Source organism: Cariama cristata, unplaced genomic scaffold (assembly GCF_000690535.1).
Source record: "Cariama cristata isolate BGI_N322 unplaced genomic scaffold, ASM69053v1 scaffold891, whole genome shotgun sequence".
Lineage (NCBI taxonomy): Eukaryota > Metazoa > Chordata > Aves > Cariamiformes > Cariamidae > Cariama > Cariama cristata.
This window is the reverse complement of record NW_009598446.1, coordinates 60498-79721: the sequence shown is the minus strand read 5'-3', so window position 1 is coordinate 79721 and position 19224 is coordinate 60498. Positions and strand designations below refer to the sequence as shown.

The following is a 19224-nucleotide window of genomic DNA, read 5'->3' as shown; positions in this document are numbered from 1 at the left end:
TAGGGAGGAACAAGGGGGAAAGAAAACCATAGTATAGCGCTGCCTCTGAAAAATAAACCACAGGAAACTGCACAGTGTGAATTCCACAAGGAGCTTGTTAGGCTTCAGAAACGACAACACATCCAAGCAAAACACTGCAGAAGAGGAAGGGCATGCAAAGACAACTCAACAAATCTCCCTTTCTTTGAAAACACCTGAGATTGTGCATGGCTTTCTGGTGTCAGCAATGCCTCATGCCCTGGCTGTGCAGCAGCAGGAAAATCAAAAACCCAGTCCAGCTAAGTTCTGACTTGGGAAAGCAGCAGCAGCAACTCTTGTAACACTGGATTTAGGGCAGTTTTACAGTCATCATGAGCTAAACTGAGTCCTACAAATCCCCTTAGCATCTGTGGGAGTGATGGCACACAGGTTTGAGTAATGCAAAAAGACAAACACCAGCAGGTAAGAGCTAGAACTGGAAAAATACATGTACATCTTGTCTTCAGATTTAATTTTCAGTGGTTTACATATTATTTTTTTTTCCCATTTGTTCTAACTCTGGCTCAGCCCAAATTAATAACAGAGAAGAATTTAACCCTTGTGTCATTCATTTTATCTTTTTCCTCCTTTTTTGCCGATCTGGTCTCACTACTACATTTATTCTGTGGGCTACTGCAGCCTGGACTTGTATAAATACTTTGCTCTCCTCACACATGCAAAAATCAAATGAACTGGTGACAACAGCCTTTCATTGCCTTCTACATCCAGTATTTTAAGACATGGTTTCCCTGAAGTTACTTCCTAAGAGGCAGAGATACATTTTCTTATGCAAACCATGCTTAAGATTATGGTTCAGAAAAGTCAGGAGAGGGATCTAGAAAACTATGAAGTGGAAAGAAAAGCCTGGCAAGCCATGAGAAATCTTCTGTATTGAGTATCCATAACCATAGGTTGGTCTAGTGATAAGGCTATTAGGGTAAAGCAGCTCTAAAACACATTCAACATAATTAGACCAATATTTTCCTCTCTTTCCTAAGCCTCCAATCCAGCAAAGCATTTAAGCAGGTGCTTAGCTTTGAGCTAATCACATTCTTTTCACCAAGTCTACCTGCACACTTAAAATTAAGTGCTTTGCTAGAGTCGAACCTATTGCATAAATGAATACATTACAGATCAACAAAACCAGCTGGCACAACAAGCAGATTAGACGACAGTAAAATAATTCAGTGCTGTAAGCCAGGATGCTGGAAGATTTAGAAGCTATTGAACTAGAAATGGAGAAAGGTTCTTTAGAATAGGGAACACATTTACATAAACATATGAATATTGCTTAGCACATTAACCCCATAAACCCAAATGAGACTGCTGGGCTTATTGAGGAGGAGGGTGAAGATGGCAAAAATCACCTGGTTGTTAAAGAGGTGGTAAAACAAGCAAGCAGATGGCATTGACAAGAGAGAGCAGACTGAGAAATTGGACAAAAATGCTGTTAACATGCAATGCCAGGCTAGCTTAAAATTAAAAATACTAAAGTGAGAATGGTTTTATTTCTTATGAGCAACACTACACCACTGGTGTAATATATAAAATGAATTATGCAATTGTTTTATCATATCATAAAATACCTTCAGGTCTTAAAGATGCCACAAAAATTACGTGATTTTATAAATATTTAAATCAAGTCATTATTTTCTCAACTTCTCCTAAGACAAACATTTATCATGACTAATAAAAATGTTTTATTATCTTTTTTGTTTATTTAGCAAGCAGATTTATTGCTGATGAAAGGTGACAGCTTGACAAGACCGGAGACTGAAGTGCTCTGGCCATATAACGAGGAAGCACTCAGTCTGCCGCAGTGGTAGACTCCCCAAGGCTTCCTTCTCGGTGAAGCTCAACCCTCTCTACCAGTACACCCCTGCGGACAGCCCCTGCTCCATCTCTGCTCCATCACTGACCTCTCTGCTGAAACTGCCAGCAAATGACTCAATCACTGCCCAGGGTGATGGATCTTGACAGAAACAATTACCTGCTAGGATATGGACAGCCCAAAATGCAGAATATGTATGAAACAGCTGCTAGAGGCTAGCAACTTTTAGTTTCCACTGGGTGAATTTTGAGATGAGATTCTAACCACCCCTGTGGGCCAACTTACAAAAGAAACCTCATTTTAAAAAAAACAACCCGCAAACCAAAACAACCCAGAAAACCACCTCAAAACAAACAAAAAACACCCCTACACACACTTGACTTATAAATTAAATATTGAGCAGCTACAAGTGGATAATGCATTAACAGAAAAAAAGCCATGTTAAAAAGGCTCCTAATTGAATTCTGGTAATGCTGCAAGCTAGTGCAGCTTGAGACACAGGAAAAACACCTACTAGTACACCCACACATGCCGAAAACAATACCTTTCCTGCGGCATGTGTCACTCATGTTACTTTTATGTTAGTACCCACTGTTTATACTGGAAACAGTTATTTTTGTTTCATATTCTAAAAATACATGTTAAAGTCACGGAGTTACAATAAACATTTTTGTTTTCCAGCCGTAAAATTCACCTACTAAATAACAACTGCTGTCTGGTTCTGCATGTGAGGTCAGCAGCATTAAAACGTGCTGCAAAATCATTAAACACTGGGAAACAGATAACGAAGGAATGAGGTATCTGTAACCAGTAACTTCAGAGGCTGCAAGATGCCTAGGAGGTCTCACAAGACTTCTTGGATGGTCCAAAGAGAAAATAACCCTCCATAGAAAGCAATCTGTCGCCCCTGCAATAGTTCCTGTTCTGCATCTCCCTTCACGGACTACAGAAGTTCCAGGGAAAATGACCTCCAACTTGCAGTATCTAAATTAAGAGCCAAACTAAGAGAGAGAGGGGATCTTTCAGAATGGCATGATGCCAGGAGACACATCTGACCTCCTGCGAGAAGGACAACCAAACATGGGCAAAACGGGGGTCCTCCTTTCAAGAGTTTCCAAGGTATAATACTTCTGGGACCAGGCAATGCTCATGGTCTCAGAAATTTTGGGAGCTCTTTGTATAACATACAGGTGAAGCACGAGAACACTTCATAAATGTAAGGGCTAATGAAGACACGACTCCAACACATCAAAAGAAAACAGCAGGAGAGAGACGGAAGTCTTCACCACCATCTCGTTCACTTCGAAAGGAAATAAAATTCTCAGAAGCATCACGAGTAAGGAAAACCTCAACCAACAACTACCCCTTCACATCTGCCCGGCAGGAAAATTCCCTCCTGATCCCAAAGCTGCTGATCAGCTTAACACCGAGGACATAAGCAGGGACCAGCACCAGGCTATCATGCCAGAATTTTGCTGCTAAAACACTTTCATAAAGAACATGGAGAAAAAAATTCCTATAAACCCTTGTAAGTAACATCTCAGGATCACAAGGTTCTTTGTTTCAAGTAGGTTGACATGGAAGATATTTAGCAAGTTAGTTAAATAATCATTAGTGAGTCAGTGAGAGCAGTTGGCTTTCACTGGAAGGAATCTCAAGGAACAGTACAGTTCTGCAGTCTGCCACTGTCAGTGGTACAGGACTAATGTGTCTTTTTACATGAGTAAGAGTTATTCATAAACCATAAATATCTTCCAGATTTTACTGGTCAGATTGCACACCTGATCTGACCCTTTCCACACCATATTTGCACCCACTACTACTATACAATCTGAACCACAGTGAAAGCTGATAGAAATGTATGGCTATTTTGAAGCTTTCACCATCTCTAGGCCATTCTTTAGTGAGTGTCTAAGAACTGTCACTTAGGAGGGTGCAGAATTATTTAAAATTATGTTCTAAATTATAAGTACCACACAAAGGAGTTGTCACATTCGTGATTAAAATGCAGCCAATTTGAGATCTATGAATGAAGTGCACTGTGAAAGCAAAGTAATATTTGCAATAATACATCTTACCATGGGTTAAAAATTACGAGGCTAACAATGCATCTGATCAGTCTATGACAATGTTTAAGCACATGGGAAATAATGGCAGAATTCAACTACTATAACTCCAACTGAATTAGAGGTCACAAAATCTCTAGCTCTTTCAAAAAACACAGTAAGACAGCTGATGATCTGAAGTGATCAGGATCTTGTAGAAACCTCATTTATCAGGCTGTGCCTGCAACTGTCCAGCCCTTTCTAAGACACAGTTAATGCACTGATTCAGCACTTGGAATTGATATGCCATCCGCATTTCAGTATTGAATGTTTCTTACTGGATAAAGGCAGCTAATAAAAAATAGTAGACATTAGAGCCTTGGAGTGGGGCCCCGAGAATTTGAGCCTCAGTGTCCACCACCATTTCCTGCTAGAATTGCTGAGGGGAACTCTAAAGGAACACCTCATGAAATGCTGCCTCACTGACACCTTGCTGAGCTGATAATGAAGAAGAAACTGCAGCAGAAGGTGACATCATCAAATTTCTCGAGAGTTATTAAACTTAATTTGGCTTATCATTAGCTCCAGAACATTTCCAGATCTTTATTGCTGTTGTAGACTTTGTGAAACTCATAGAGTCAGAAATTTAAAGTAATTACTGTTTTACACAATGAGAAGTTAAAAGCTGACCCTGTATAGAAGAGTGCTTTTACACAGCTGGAGTCTTCTGAGCTGTTAAAGATCAGCATTACAGAAACGATAAGAAAACAAGCCCTCATTCTTAATTTCCCACTAGTTGTATCCAAATCAATAACTTCTATTTCAATCACTCAAAAAGCTATCCTCTCGAGTGTGAAGTCCATATAGATTACCATTCAGAAACACATTATTTTCTCTGTAAACAACAATTTGTTTGTAATAGCATTTTACAATCTAGTAAAGATCAAATCTAATATGAAATACTGACAGTAACATCACTTACCCAGAAATGTACAGAACTGAATTTTTTCTACTCTAGCCATGATTTTCAACCTTGACCTGCAGATGAAAGGCGTGGATGGTACCACGGGAAATTGGTTTGTGGAATACTTCCCTTCTGAGATGACTACGAAAAAGAAGCATCTAAGATATAGAGCAGCACATACACTTGACATTTCTGAAGATCTGCCAGTCCCATAGAAAAGTTTTAGGGATCCATTGTGAAGAAAGGTTGCAAATCGCTGCATTTGAATTTTTCCAAACCCTTTGCCTCTTCCCAAAATTTAATCTGCTTTTAAAGTTACAGAAAAGAAAAAAAACCCAAAACTTTAAGATATGTATGCCAAACTGTCTATATAACTGAGACATTAAATTACAAAATTAATAACACTTTTTTTGGAATGACAGTGAGCTCGCAGGTCTTTGATCTACAGACAATCTCAAGTCTCGCCAAAGCTGCTGATGCTTAAACATTTCTCTTTGAAGCTAAGCTGAGCAGAAGAAACAATTAAATGTTTCTTCTTGTATTTTATGCATCTGCAAGCACTGGAAGCAAGTACTGAAGACCATGAAAAAAACATAAACTGAAGTTAAGCCTTGTGGGTTGAGGGGGTCTCCTAGATGCTGGAAAAAAAAATGAAATAAATGGTTAAATCTTTGCATGGGTATAAGAGAGGCGAAAAGCTAGCAAAAATAAAAGCAGCAAAAGCAAAACATCCAGTATGCAGACTTGCTTGAGCTTCTGCACAAGAAAATCACTGCTTCTGTGTTCACTGAGAAAGGACTTTACGTCAAACAGCCATCTGACTCTTAAACCCAAATTTTCCTCCTGATAGAATGAGGCAAAGGTCCCTGAATACAGGCTAACTGGTTGGGTCAAAAAACCTGCACCAAGCCCCTGTTAAGGGACACTCATCCACTTTGGAGGCTGTTATTATAACAGTGTACAACTTATGCCAAATAAGGACACAAATATTTGGTCCAATCATAACCATCAGGACTGAATTTTTCCTTACAGCTGTGCACAGGAAAAGCTGTGTTCAGGAAAAAAAAAAAAAGTCCATTTTCATGAGAATATAGCCCATGTACTGGTGGGGAATCTGCCTGATTGTAAAGCTTAGTAATGCTGTTTGATGGTAAGACTCTTGGGTATATCTGTGTCAGTTGTTGACCTCCATGTTGTTTTCTTTATATGTTGATTTTTACCTCCACATTGAACTAAAGCTGATATATAGTAAAAGAAAAAAATTCTTGCACCAAACAGAAAAAAATTTTTCGATGATTTTTAAACTTTGGTGCTGAGCAATCCAAATGGAACACCTTCAGCAAAAAGATGGTTAACAGACCAGGAGAATCAGTCTCACATTTCAAGGCTCAAGAAAGAGGCTGCATTATAACTAACCAAGGGGAATTTTGAGGGGGAACTTGATTGCCTGTAAGCCTGAAGGGACATCAACTTACAAACGCAATTATAGCTTAAAAAGAAAAAAAGTCTCTCACTAGCCATTTTAGAAAGTCTAGCCCTACATGTCAGCAACATCTCTTTCTAATCTAACATCAGCTATGAGAAAGAAGATGCTGGCAGTCTACATCTGAAGCAGCTGTCTGGCATGGGAATGGGGAAAGTTTCCTGGACTTGCTAGAGGAGTTCTGCTTCAGCCTAAAGACTGCATAAGAACCATGATGGAAATATGACAGTAAAAACACATGAAGTTTAGAGGCTTCCTGCCTAGAACATAGTGTCTTTTGTGCTGGCTAAAGCAAAGACTCGTTGATTTTTAAAATTTTTCCAAAATGTATCTGTTTGCTGCCACTACTCACAGTCCTAAAGAAACAGGTGGCAAACAAGATTTCCCCACAGAATTTCAGCTTTGGGAAAGGCTTACGCTTCTTAGAGAATCTGAGAGCATGGCACCAACGTAAGTAGCTCAGGTCGGCAGTACTGTGAGGCAATACTTCCATGAAAGACAACCAAATAAAGAGCCTCAGAGCTTAAAAATGCTTCCAAGAGACCAAGAAAACTGACAGCGTGACAACCTGCTGCAACCAAAAAGCTCGAAAGCACATCGGCTGAACAGCAGCCAGACACAGACATCTGATGACTATTCAGGAAGCAGAATATTATGAAGGCCTTCACACAGCATCTCGAGCTAATCCATCTGTACAGGAAAACATGTGCATAAGCACACATTCTCCTGTGGTTTGAGAGACACTTTTGAAGCATGCTGGCCCTCTGAATAAGTCATACCTCAATAACATCTATTTCTAGGATTGCACAAAGAGGTAGAAAACCCTTCTAAACATTTGTGGGTTGTCCTTTAGTTACAAAAGCACCACATCCTGTGCGGATTCAAAGGAGGGAACTGACACAGTTTTGACTGCATCTGTTTGCCTAACTTGGGAATAAGACAAAAATTTTAACATGCAAAAAAATCACCCATTACTCAGGTGGTTATAAATATGCATTACAAACCTTTTCTTTTTAAGAATTTTGGATTCAAAAAACACACAGCATCAAACCACTGTTTAAAGAGGAGAAAAAAAAAAAAGTACAAATAACCACACAGGCTTGCTGGAGGGAAAGAAAGGCTAAATTCTCGCTTACACAGAAGTCCCTTCATACAACTCTGGAAGGATAAAGAGGCTTTCAAGCAGATGTAAATTACACTCAAGCTGCCTTTAAGGCCCCATTTGCACTGTCAGACTAGTTTAAAGGTACTTTGATGCCAATTAGAGTCCACCCTGAATTGTTTATATGGCACTGGTGCTGAGCTGACAGTGCAGTTGACAGTTAGGAGTGGAAGTATTCAGATCCTAATGCCCAACTTTTCCCGCAAGACTGTTTAACTCAGATTTACAAAAGGAAGGGATGACCATAAAGAAAAAGGACTTCCTTTGTAAATGGTCCAAAAACCCAAAGAACAGTTGCAGATAAACTAAGTACCATCTGGCAGACATCATCACTTTTTTTCTTTCCTTTTCCCTTTCACCATTTTTATTTTTAAGCCAAGACAGGAACAATTAATGTCATTTTCAGGAGCGATGTGGTGGAGGAAAATGTCTCTGATCAAGCGAGAACAAGGCAGGGAAGGCTCTGGCTGCCTAATTCAGCCACTTTATTGATAAAGTGGCTTTACTTTGGCAGGAAGAGAATTCTAGGTAAGATAATTAAGCAATGGGGGGGGGCGGGTATTTAAAAATAAAAAGGATAGAAGAACAGGAACATCACGGCCCACACTGTTCCTCCCTCTTCTTTCACTTGGTGGACCATTACTATCACAGGTACTCCTACCGCACTCCCTTCAGGTTTTTGCCACTGCAAGACTGGCTGCAGTGCCTTTGCCTGGCAATATCTAAGTAACTCTTCCTCAAGAAGCTAGAGCTTCACAGTAGGACTAAATAATCTGAAAGTCAGTTCAAGCATTTGTTTGCTGGCCAGAGTCTTTGGTAGGTGAAGCAAACTGTTTTCTTGTTTTACTTTAACAGGTTGCCACTCTTATCTGACCATGAGCAGCCTCCAACAGAAACAAAAAACAGGAGTGAAGTAGGCTGCAAGGTTACACAAGGCTTCTGCTTGAAAATAGATTCCCTGGTACAGACAACACATTCCTTACTCCTACTTCCTCCTGAGTGAAAAGGGATAACAGCAGTGGTCATCTGGAAAGAAACGTTTCCCAGTTTTCCTCTATTATTCATTCAAATGCACTCATCTGCCAGACCTCTCCCTCCCAGCTGCCTACTGACCCCTCAGCCTGCTTAGATATGATAAGAGGTGCCATGGTGTAGGCACCTTTTTAAAGGTTTTGGGCAGAAAGGATCTCCCTCAGCCCTAGAGAAGTGCTTTGACAGTCTTGCTATGTGTACCACAGGTCTGCATTGATGCCAGCCTCTGCTCAGCTGAGAAGTAAATTAACAGAGCAGATCCCCAAGCCACTGTTGGTTTAGCTGGCCACAGACCTACTTTCAAAACACTATTGAGGAGGGCTTTCTTCCCAAAGGGGCTAATTAATCAAAATAAATACCTGCAGTCAGGAGCCCCCCCCACTGTACTGTCTTTGATTTGTTCAGAGAAAGCCTTCCAAAACATCTCAATTTGTTGCTACGTAAATGGCTGCAACATCACCCTGAAGAATACCTCTCAGCTGGAGCTGCACGAAACCATCACTGTCTGTTGAAGGAATCCAGTGTACAAAACAGAGGTGCCTTTTTTTTTTTTTTTTTTTTAAATTCTACCAGCACTCAGATGTTTGGGTTCATCTGTAGTACCCTGCTAGTCCTTTATTCAGAATGGCAAGATGCTTAAAAAAAATCTCTTGAGGAGAACATCCCTTTGCAGACTATGACTAGCAAGAGTAGTAAGCAGTGGCCTCAGGAAGAAGAAAGGAGGTTGACAGAGTGAAGTTCGTGTTCCCCCAGGCTGCCAGGGTCAACAGGAAATCCCATGTATTGGAAGACCCTGGAAGAGTTCTTGCCTCTTGGGTTCTTTTCTGGGGCTCCTACGGCCATCTTCCTCCTCTCACATGGGTTCAGATGTCCTCTCTTCAATGGAGCAGACAGCACTGGAGCAAGTACCATAATGCACAGGACATTCTGCCTCCAAGGCAGGAGCAGATACCGCATAGCAAAGCATTTTACTGTATGGGATGGAGCTGCCACTGCCACCCATGCACACACTTGATCACTTCCTTCCTTATAGTTCATACAGTAGCTCTCTCCATCCAGAGGGACATCTAGAGACAGAATTACACCTCCCACCCCAAGCTTCCAGTTCAAACCTGGGCCAAGTAATCCCTGTGGAAAACTCTTCTAATTGAGCCTAATTTGAAAGTCACCGTTATAAACCCACTTCTAATACAATCCTGGCTCTACACAAATCCCTCTTAAGGGTAGGATATCCAGACTGGATGACTCTAAGTGTCATCATGGAACCACCATCTGCCAGAATCTGAAAGACCTTTAAGTGTCGCTGTTCATCTTTCCAAGCAGAAAAATCGTCCCTCATCTTCATCTTTTGCATATTATGACATTGTAATAACCGTCTCCAAAATTTCTCCTTTTAATATATTTGCCTCTTGTCTTAATTTCTCAGTTGTCCCCTATTCCCTCATGAATTTGGAATCTATTGCAGCAAAAAAAAATCCCACAAACCCTGAGTTTAACCACAGCAAATCTTGCTAGAAATTATACTGATGCAGCAAAAAAGCATGTCTGCTAGAAGCAAACAAGGCAAAAAGCCCAGTTTCATGGGTTTATAGAGAAACGAGCAAGATTTGGAACCTCCTGTCTCCCAGTCAGAATGCAACTCCAATGCATACAGATTAAGCACTGGGGTTGACTGCTACTTGAGGTGCATTAATATAGCCACTTGAAACTTTGAGTAGTTCCATCAAAGGCAAGGTTCCTCTGTTTGAAGTTAGGCATAAAGCATTGAGCTACATTAGCTCCAAGTTGCCATTAGATAAATAACATGTCAATGATGTCCACACACTGTTAATAGCAACACTCAAGAGTGTGCTGGTATTTTTTTTTTTCAGAAGACTGAAATGGAAATGGAATTCACTGTACTCTTTTTAAGAGCATTTCCCTCAGTTGTTCAGGTGATAATGAAGAACAGTCACTCAGTTACACAGAGTAACCAAAGAATGGTAAAGATAACCCAGATGAAGCTAGATGAAAGGTAATGCAACATATAAAGTTATTCAATGCATTAGTATTGGAAAATTTGTAGACAGATTTCGGCAGGCTGGCTGCGAATAAGAGTGGGCAGGGCATGATCTAGCATACATACAATGTACAGTGCAGTACTGAAAGGTGCTGAATGAAGGAAAGGTTTGGTAAACTTCAAACATTCACCTAACGATAATCAGGCAATGACAGTGTCCTTGCATTAGAAGTCTGCATTCCCATCATAGTACCATACTTGATCTAGAAACAACAGATATGGTTTCTTTCAATAACCTCCAAGAGCTTCAGACCTCCTGAGCATAAGACCAGGATTTTTGTAGAGTGAAAATATAGCAGGTCGTATCATTCACTAACAAGGGACCTGCCTGTCCCCTCCCTCATGACATCCAACAGGTCTCCTGTGGCCCTGACATTTTGCCCTTTGTTGACTCTCAGCTAGTGCCAACACCCAAAGAAAGACCATTGTCCTCCAAGGCTGCAGGGCATGTAACGGTACCAGGGCCCACCTAACTGAACAGGTAGCCCTTCCATTTCATTCTTCAGAGCCATCACTCTAATCCCCTGTCTAAATTACTATGCTTTGCTTTTTACTTAGCTTGTTCCATTTTGTCAGTCAGTTAGGGAGTTTGAGGGTTAGAGGGTTTATCTTTTCTTTTTATGGTTTTTTTTTTTTCTTAGTTAAAAAAAGGAAGGGAAAGAAGATGGATTTCACTCTTTAGTTATGTGTTTCCTAAGTACCTGTACCAAGAAAAAAAGACACAAACCTAAAATCTTTAAGAAGTTTGTGGGTTTTTTTTCTTTTGAAGTTTAGGATTTTCTAGCAGTATGGTTTCCCTTTCTGTGCCAATTAAAATGGCTCTGTTTTGTAACTGATAGAGGTGCCTTTAACACGTGTCCACAACAAGGAGCATTGTGTGCTGTTACAATTGTTCAATAGATGCCCAGTCCCATACAGATGGTGCTTTATCCTCAGCCTCTCTTCAAGACAGCATAATTCATTGTCCTGTCAGGGATTAATGGAAGTGCCACTCACATTAGATGCTAATTCTGGTAGCAACTCTGTTACTACATTACAGATGCTACAGCTACTGCTTGCAACTGATGCTTGAAGCACACACTCCACACTGGAGGAGAAGCAGGACATTCAGAAACAAAAGTGAGGAGTACAATCCAAGAATCTATGCAGAATGCAATCTCATGGTCAAGGGGAAAGAAACATTTGAAAAGGATGACAAGGATGGTGAAAAGAAAAAAAAAACCACAGAGAAACAGTAGAAGAAAACATGAGGACTGAAGATTACAGCAGACAACACAAAGACCAGGAACCAAATGGAAATTTAAAACAAAATATCCAACACAACAGAGAAAGTGCCTTTTCTCAGTAATGGCCAACACATCACATCATCAGAAAATCAGCACTAGAAAGGTGCCCCATAACAGGGAAGAGCAGCTGAAATACAGGACATAGAGAGATGCCAGTGATGGTACACTATTCTACAGTTGGATCTTGCCCCATTGTGCACCCCAAAACATTATTGCCTTATAAAACTACATATGAGTGTTTAACATCTTGAATAGGCACACGGTTGAGTACTGGTTATTAATGAAAATGAGAGTCTCAGAACTGACTCCTCGATACCTACTCCAAGAAAAATATATCAGGAGAGGTCTGCATAAACACTATAAAAGACAGGCAATTCAGAGATAAGTTTTCGGCTCTTTCCTGGACCCTCTCTTTTGTTTAGTTAAGAGATTTCAGATCCAAGAGTAATTTGAGATGCTTCCACACACGCATAAGGTTGACTGAGCAGTACCTAGGCTCAAAAGAGTTTGTGCTACAGTACTTCTGTCACATTTTCCTTCTAGTACCATGCTCATTTACCATGGTCTCTGTGTGGCATAGCAGGAGAGATGAAATCCAAGTATTGGACCTCTCTTTCTGAAAAGTCGCTGGGGCATGGGAAATCTTTTGTGTTTGAGAGAAGCTCCTACATATTTACATGGATGACAAATCTAGTTAGATATTCCATGGTCATGAAACACAAAACTTCTAATAACTAGCACTATCACGTCACTAATTGGTCAAGGGAACACAGGCCTTTCACTCTGCATTTCAGAGGAGGTTTTTTATGGGAGAAAGGGAAGAGTGCAAAGGCAGAGGCTATTCAGAGATGTTTATCAAACCTGAAAAGCCAGACCCTGGCAGCAGATGGTAGATGGCAAACAGGAAGATTTTGCGAAAAACCAGAATGGTATAAAAATAGTGGAAAGAAAGAAAGCATTATGACAGCAGGAAATACTGAAGTTTAAAGGTACACAAAGAATTACATTTACACTGTCTGTTCCTCCATTAATTGATAAAAATGGAGCAATAGAATAAATGCAAAGGAAGTGAAAAAGCAAGAGCAGTCTATCACTAACAAGCTTATGCACTGACAAGCAGCTGGAGTCCAGGTCTTGAAACAGTGTATTAGACCATAATTTTTTCAAATTTCTTTCGAAGGCTGGAGAAATGGGATATACTGTTAACTTCTCACAACTCTCCAATACTATATATTAAGAAGCTCTGGTCATGGTAAAAAGCAGGTGAACTATTAAACAAGAAAACTACCTCTGGTTCACAAAGTCAATGGGCTGTAAATCACGGTAAGTTGACAGGGTATACCAGGAAATTAGAACTGTATACTTCTGCCATTCTCCTGCTCTAATTTATAGGGGATCCATTGCTACCAGACACTAGGAATGGACTAGATGGGCTAGACACATCTTTGATCTGACATGTTTGTACATTTTTAAGACTGACTTCATAACTTTCTTCACTAAGAAATTACATGTCAAGGAGACAGAAGAGAATTTATTAGTGACAGTATGTTTGACAGCCACTATGCTGGACTAAAAAGATCTTGGCTGGAGCCAAGGGCAATGTAGATTGATACCTAACTAGTCACTCCACACTCCAAGTGAACATACTTCAGTGACACACTTCCAGGCTCAGACCTCCTTACATCTCCATTTGCAACAGTCCTTACTATTCCCCATCTGGAGCTTTCTTGAATAATACTTACTGTATTGTCCAGAAATTTTGCTGATTGTGTAACTGCATACAGATTGAATGCCAGAGGAAAACAGATATTTATTTCTTTTGTGGTCCAAAATAATATTCCCTATTCAGAGCTACATGATGAACTTTCTTCTCTCAGTTACAGTCTCCATTTCTGTTTTTTTTTCCATTCCTTGTGCAACTCTACCAGTGCAATTACCACCTCATTTGCAGTATGCCTCTGGATTTCAGTACCAATGCAACTGTACTTTAATGTACACTGGAGGGATATTTATACCACCTAACTCTAAGCACCTAAGTTGGTAAAGTTATTTTACCAGCTAGTCACTGCAAACTCCCTCTTTAGTCCACGTTACCATAACCTGCAACTCTTGCTACTCAAGACATGAGATTTTTACACGTAGAAGCTCCTAGCTGCACTAAATTCCATACCATGCTACGAAACTTTAGTGGTAACCCAAGATAACATGCAATCAAGCCTTTAAAGTGTAATATACTCTCCCTGCTATAAAGGTGCTGTCCTATAAGAGTCATAAGAGATTATCTCATCTTCACAAAACGCATGTATCGTCCTTTAAGGCCACAGATAATTTTCCATAGGTGAAGCCCTACACAGTTGTGTGAATAAATTGCAAACACTTGCAATAGTTCCATTTGATTGAGCAAGAATTCATTTTACGAATAACTCAACACAGGCTTAACTTCTGCCAGCCCCAACTAATTCAACTACATTAACAAGCACTTGATGTCTAGGGATGAATAATGTTTGAGCAACATCAAAGTTTCATTTTTATAAAGCAATTTTTCTCCACCACATCTGTGTTAAAACACAGCTTACTAGCTAGTCTTTAGTCTCATTTTTAAGATGCTATTACTATCTATAAAACAGATCTTACCTTGATCTTCTGAAGAGACCGGTGACCTGGAATAAAACAACAAAGTCCAGTCAATCTTTGGTATGAAAAGGCCACAAATAAGGTTCAGTGTCACTGTTGGGAATGGGATATGGAGGAATTTGAAGGTTTTATTCTTTATTCCTTAGAAGAGAAGTTTGGAAGGCATCTGGCAAAAAAAAAAAAAAGCAGAAAAGGGCAGAGACCTACTCTAGCAGCAGGTTCTGCATCCAGAGTGGTCGTATGGAGTCATGTCCGTAAGGTAGCTATCAGCTACACTGTTAAGCACTCACGCCAAGAGTTTCTGTAGGGACTTGGCAAAAAACTTGTCTACTACTGTTAATGTTGGAAATAGCTGACATTACTGGTAAGAAAGTCCTGATCCTCCAGAGATTATTGAAGGGACCATAACTAAGTGTGGACCAGGAGAAAACCTCACAACTGGGGGTGGTTGAGGAAATTACAGCTTCATGGGAACTCACAATCATTAAAGTGGCCATTTTTCTTACCACAATTCAATGTAGTAGCTAGCATAAAACACTAGTCATAATAATAGATCATGCCATCTTCACAACAGCAACATAAACGGACAAAACAAAAAGTCTGGACAGATGTAATTACAGTAAAAAGCAACATAACAGCACAACACAAGAGTTACAGGATATCCTAACCAGTGGCTTAAGCCTCTGATAATACTCCAAGAGAGTGAGGGGTTATAAAACATGAGGGACCTCTCAGTGCCCCTGCCGATGAACAGAATGGTCCCACTGAATTCCAGGGATTTGTGTCACAGCTCCCATCACTAAGAATCACACTCCTCATCATTTTGGTCAGCACCCACCACAAAGGAACATAGAGAGATGTAAAGTATTGGCCTTCCATTTTTCCCTTTGCTGCAGTAGCTTGTCTTAGCAAAACTGGGGCTAACTGCACAGCCAAATCTAGGATATGCCTTTGTTTTTTAGACCAGATTGACAGCACACAGTGAATTGGACCATTGCCTCAGCACTTCCCCAGTAAAGACTTTCAACTGCATATATAGTCTTGCCTCCGAGGTAACCAGGAGTTTGCTCCCGCAGCGAATGGGACAACTCATGCTGCCTTTCCAGGATATATTTAATTTTGCACCAATGTACAAAAATAACAAATTACTAAAGATTTAAAATGTTAGTGTTGCCAGCAAACAGATCAAAGCTGACATAAGAAAAGCAGCCACAGAGGGGTGAAGGGAGAAGAAGAAACAAAGGGGATAAGAGCACATGTATGTTTAACTGAGTCAGTAGGGGCTAAGGGTTGAGAGGGGGAAAAGAAGGGTAGAAACCCTGGATTTAGAGGAATAGAGGAGCTGAGAAGAAGTCATGATCTCATTCCATAACAGGGGTCTGAAAATGAAGGTTGAGGGATTACAGGACATCAGGAGCAGATATGCAAATATGTATATGCAAACAGGAAAGATGGAAAGAAAAGAAGGAAACTTTCCTAACTTTTACTTTTAAAAAAGAGAGAGATTTGCAAATAAAGAGAGGAAAGAGTTACAGAACAGCTGGAGCAATGGTCACTGTGAAAGGAAAAAATGTGATTGCCTAATTAAGATTCTGACTGTGCAAGAAGCCAATGTGTCTGTATGGATCAGAATTAGTTAATCCTCTACTCCCACTAAATCCTCTGACTGTGGCTGAACATCCTAGGCGTTTATCCTGCTCTGCTGCCAACCAGGTCAGTTCTGCCCTTGCACTTCAGCCACGTCTGTGGAAATACAGTAGGAAAGCAGGTAACACAGAGGATTAGCAGGCATCACTAGGACTCTGTCCCACTGCTTTGACCAATTAGTTACAGGCCTTCCTCCACGATCCCCAGTAGAAACCCTTCCGAAGGTCAAAACTCAACACACAGTGTTTCCTAGAAGGTTAAACAGTGCAGAATGGGCCATATCAAGACATGCAAATTTTTAGGTACTTAAAAATATTTTTACATGCAGCAGTCATGCTGCCAGGTTCCTTGTCACGTATCCTGACTCTCCACCCATTGCTAATGTTGTATCCCACAGCATCGGTAGAATTTATTCCTTTGTTTTGTTTCTTAATTGCACAGTTGCATCACCTTTCAGATCTTTATTTGAAACAATAAAATAAACAGTATAGATTATCCTGTAATTTGGCTCTTTATGACTGGTATAACAGATACCATTAGTTCCTTAAAGCAACAACAGGAGAGACACTATTACAATACCTTCTTGATTAAAACATTGAAGGGTGAGATGAAAAATATGTTTGTGCATATTTAGTGTGCCCCAAATTAGTATGCATTTTTCAGACTACTACTGCCACGTAGTATTTGTTGCATGCCTTGAATACAGTGGGTGAACAGTAAGAAACCTAACAGGTACTACTGTGGCTACTAGCGGTGTTTTCATTAGAAAGCCTTCATCAAGCATCTTTCGGTGCTGTGTAGCCTAGTATCCTGAGAAAATCAGATTTATATAACCACAGCATCTTGATATGTACATATGAACCTCTCTGCCTCACCCTAATAAAGTTTGAGCTTGGAGGCTCATCGTTAACAGAGGGGTTGGAGAGCCAATTCCTGTTTTCACAAGGAAACACAATAGCATAAGCTCAAACTTCCTGGCACAGCTGTGAAGCCACAAAGAGAGGTTTTTAATATCTCAGCCATGGGAAAGCCTCAACGAGAGCTTCCACCATTGGAGATACCCAAGGTTCAACCACAATGAACTAGGCTTTCTTTGTTTTACTACTGACATAAAGTATTTTGACAAAGGGTGGAGAGGACTTTCAACATTCTCCTACAATTACAGGCCATACATTTTAACAAAGGGGAGGTTTTCCAAACTGTTGAAGTACTGGGCTAACTACACCAAGGGGAGTCTTGCTTGTAACTATAATGTAAGGAAGTGAGGCTGCTGAAAATTCCATACTAATAGTGTTGGGCATTTTATGCATTGTCTGGTCTACCCCATGCTTATGATAGGCTCTAAGGGACGAAAGAAAGGAAGTCTAATGACCTCCTCTAAACCATATGCACTCACTCCACAGCCACAAGGGGCTTTCTTGACAGAAAAAAAAATCCAGTGGATGCTCATATTTCCGGTCACACATCTTTCTCTCAGGTCTGTAAGAAGTGTGAGGGATATACTGTGGCAGCATTGGTCACCAGACAGGTGTCCTGAGAAGGGAGGATTCTCAGCTGCTAACATCCACACAGTAAACATCTATCTAGTGCCTGTCAGCTTGCTTCCTAATATGATTTTAGCTGCGTGTTTGACTATCATAAAGAAGCAAGTTATCATTCTCACAACCTCCATACCTTAAAAAAAGGAGAGACAGGTCAGAGATACTTCAGAAGAACTAATACGGTGTCAAGATCTGTGGTCTCACCTGGGTCAAAACACTTTGCCAAACAAAATCTTGAAGAGATTTTCATTTGGTTAAACAAAACAAATCAAATCCCCAAAACCTCCAGGAAAAGGTTCAGGCACTGCAATATCCTATTCTTGGCCATTTCAGAATGGAATCACTTGTTCTTTATCTCAACTGTTACATTTTTTCTGTTTTTATCTTGGGGTAAAATTAACTTGTAGAAAGAAAGCCTTATCACCTCCCCAAGAGAGCAAAGACAGGTCAGATTGTCTATGACTGGCTACATTGCCAGAATCATGAGATTAAATTAGCTCTTCTACAAACAATGCTCTTTTCCCATGCATAAATGTGAAAGGGAAGCCCAGTTTCAAATATTTTCACCAAAGGCATTAATCTGACTTTTCTCCTGCCCTGGTTTGACAGATGCTTTATGAAGAACTATTGCTGTAGTGACTAGTTAAAGAGAAGACAAATATTACTATGACGATAGGGAAGGGGATCAGAAGGGAGAAGGAGGAAAAGTATGTTACCACCTCATTTTGCTTTCCATGCTGTTCATACTCCTCCTTTGCTATAGGTCCTGCAGTAGTATTCTCCTCCTGTTGCAGAGTGGCAAGCTCTACTCAGAAGAGATAACAGCACTTGCAAGCCTCAGTCTGCAAGGGGAAGTTGCACGTTGATGTTCCACCACTCCCTATGCAAGCAAAGCATTACCTTTTGTGCTCAACACAAAATGCACAAGGATCTCCCAGGAAATGAGGCATACATATTTAGAAATGCATAAAAAAAACCTGAATAATAATGTAAAAAGCCTCTAATCGTACATTCACTAGATACTTCCAGAAAATTGGAAGACTTATGATACTGAAGGCATGAGACATGCCCACCTAAAACAGCACTGTGCCTCAGAGTTAATGGTTTGATCCAAAACTCACTGGAATTTTTCCACTCACTCTTACAGACTTTGGATCAATTACTGGCAAAACTCTCTCAGTATAGCCAAGACAGCCCTCAGTATCACACAAGCCTTCCCCAAACAGCCAAACACTCACAGCTGTGTCCAAGTGCACTCTCCAATGTGCAAGCATTAGATTTATTCAGCACTGGAAGGGTGGAAGACAGAATATTCATTTCTAAAGAGGGAAGGGCAGGGACTGCCACAATTTTGAGCCTCGTCAATTGAGGCTTAGGAACCTAGAGAAATACAGCCAGCCTCCAGCAGATGAATTCTAACAAAATTTCAACAAATGGGTACATTATTCATAAAGACAAAAGCCTCTGGAGAAACAAACCCAGAGCTAATGTAAAGCAGCTATTTTAATCAATAAACCTGTAG

At 40.3% G+C, this 19224-nt stretch overlaps 1 protein-coding gene across 1 annotated transcript in view; it reads right to left on the bottom strand.

Moving 5' to 3' along the window:
• DGKI (diacylglycerol kinase, iota) overlaps positions 1-19224 on the bottom strand; it is a gene marked incomplete at its 5' end in the record, with an annotated part of 92990 nt that overhangs the window by 14366 nt on the left and 59400 nt on the right. Inside the window, 1 exon segment of the mRNA XM_009709270.1 lies at positions 14515-14540. Within this exon segment, the coding sequence (XP_009707572.1) occupies positions 14515-14540 (26 nt within the window).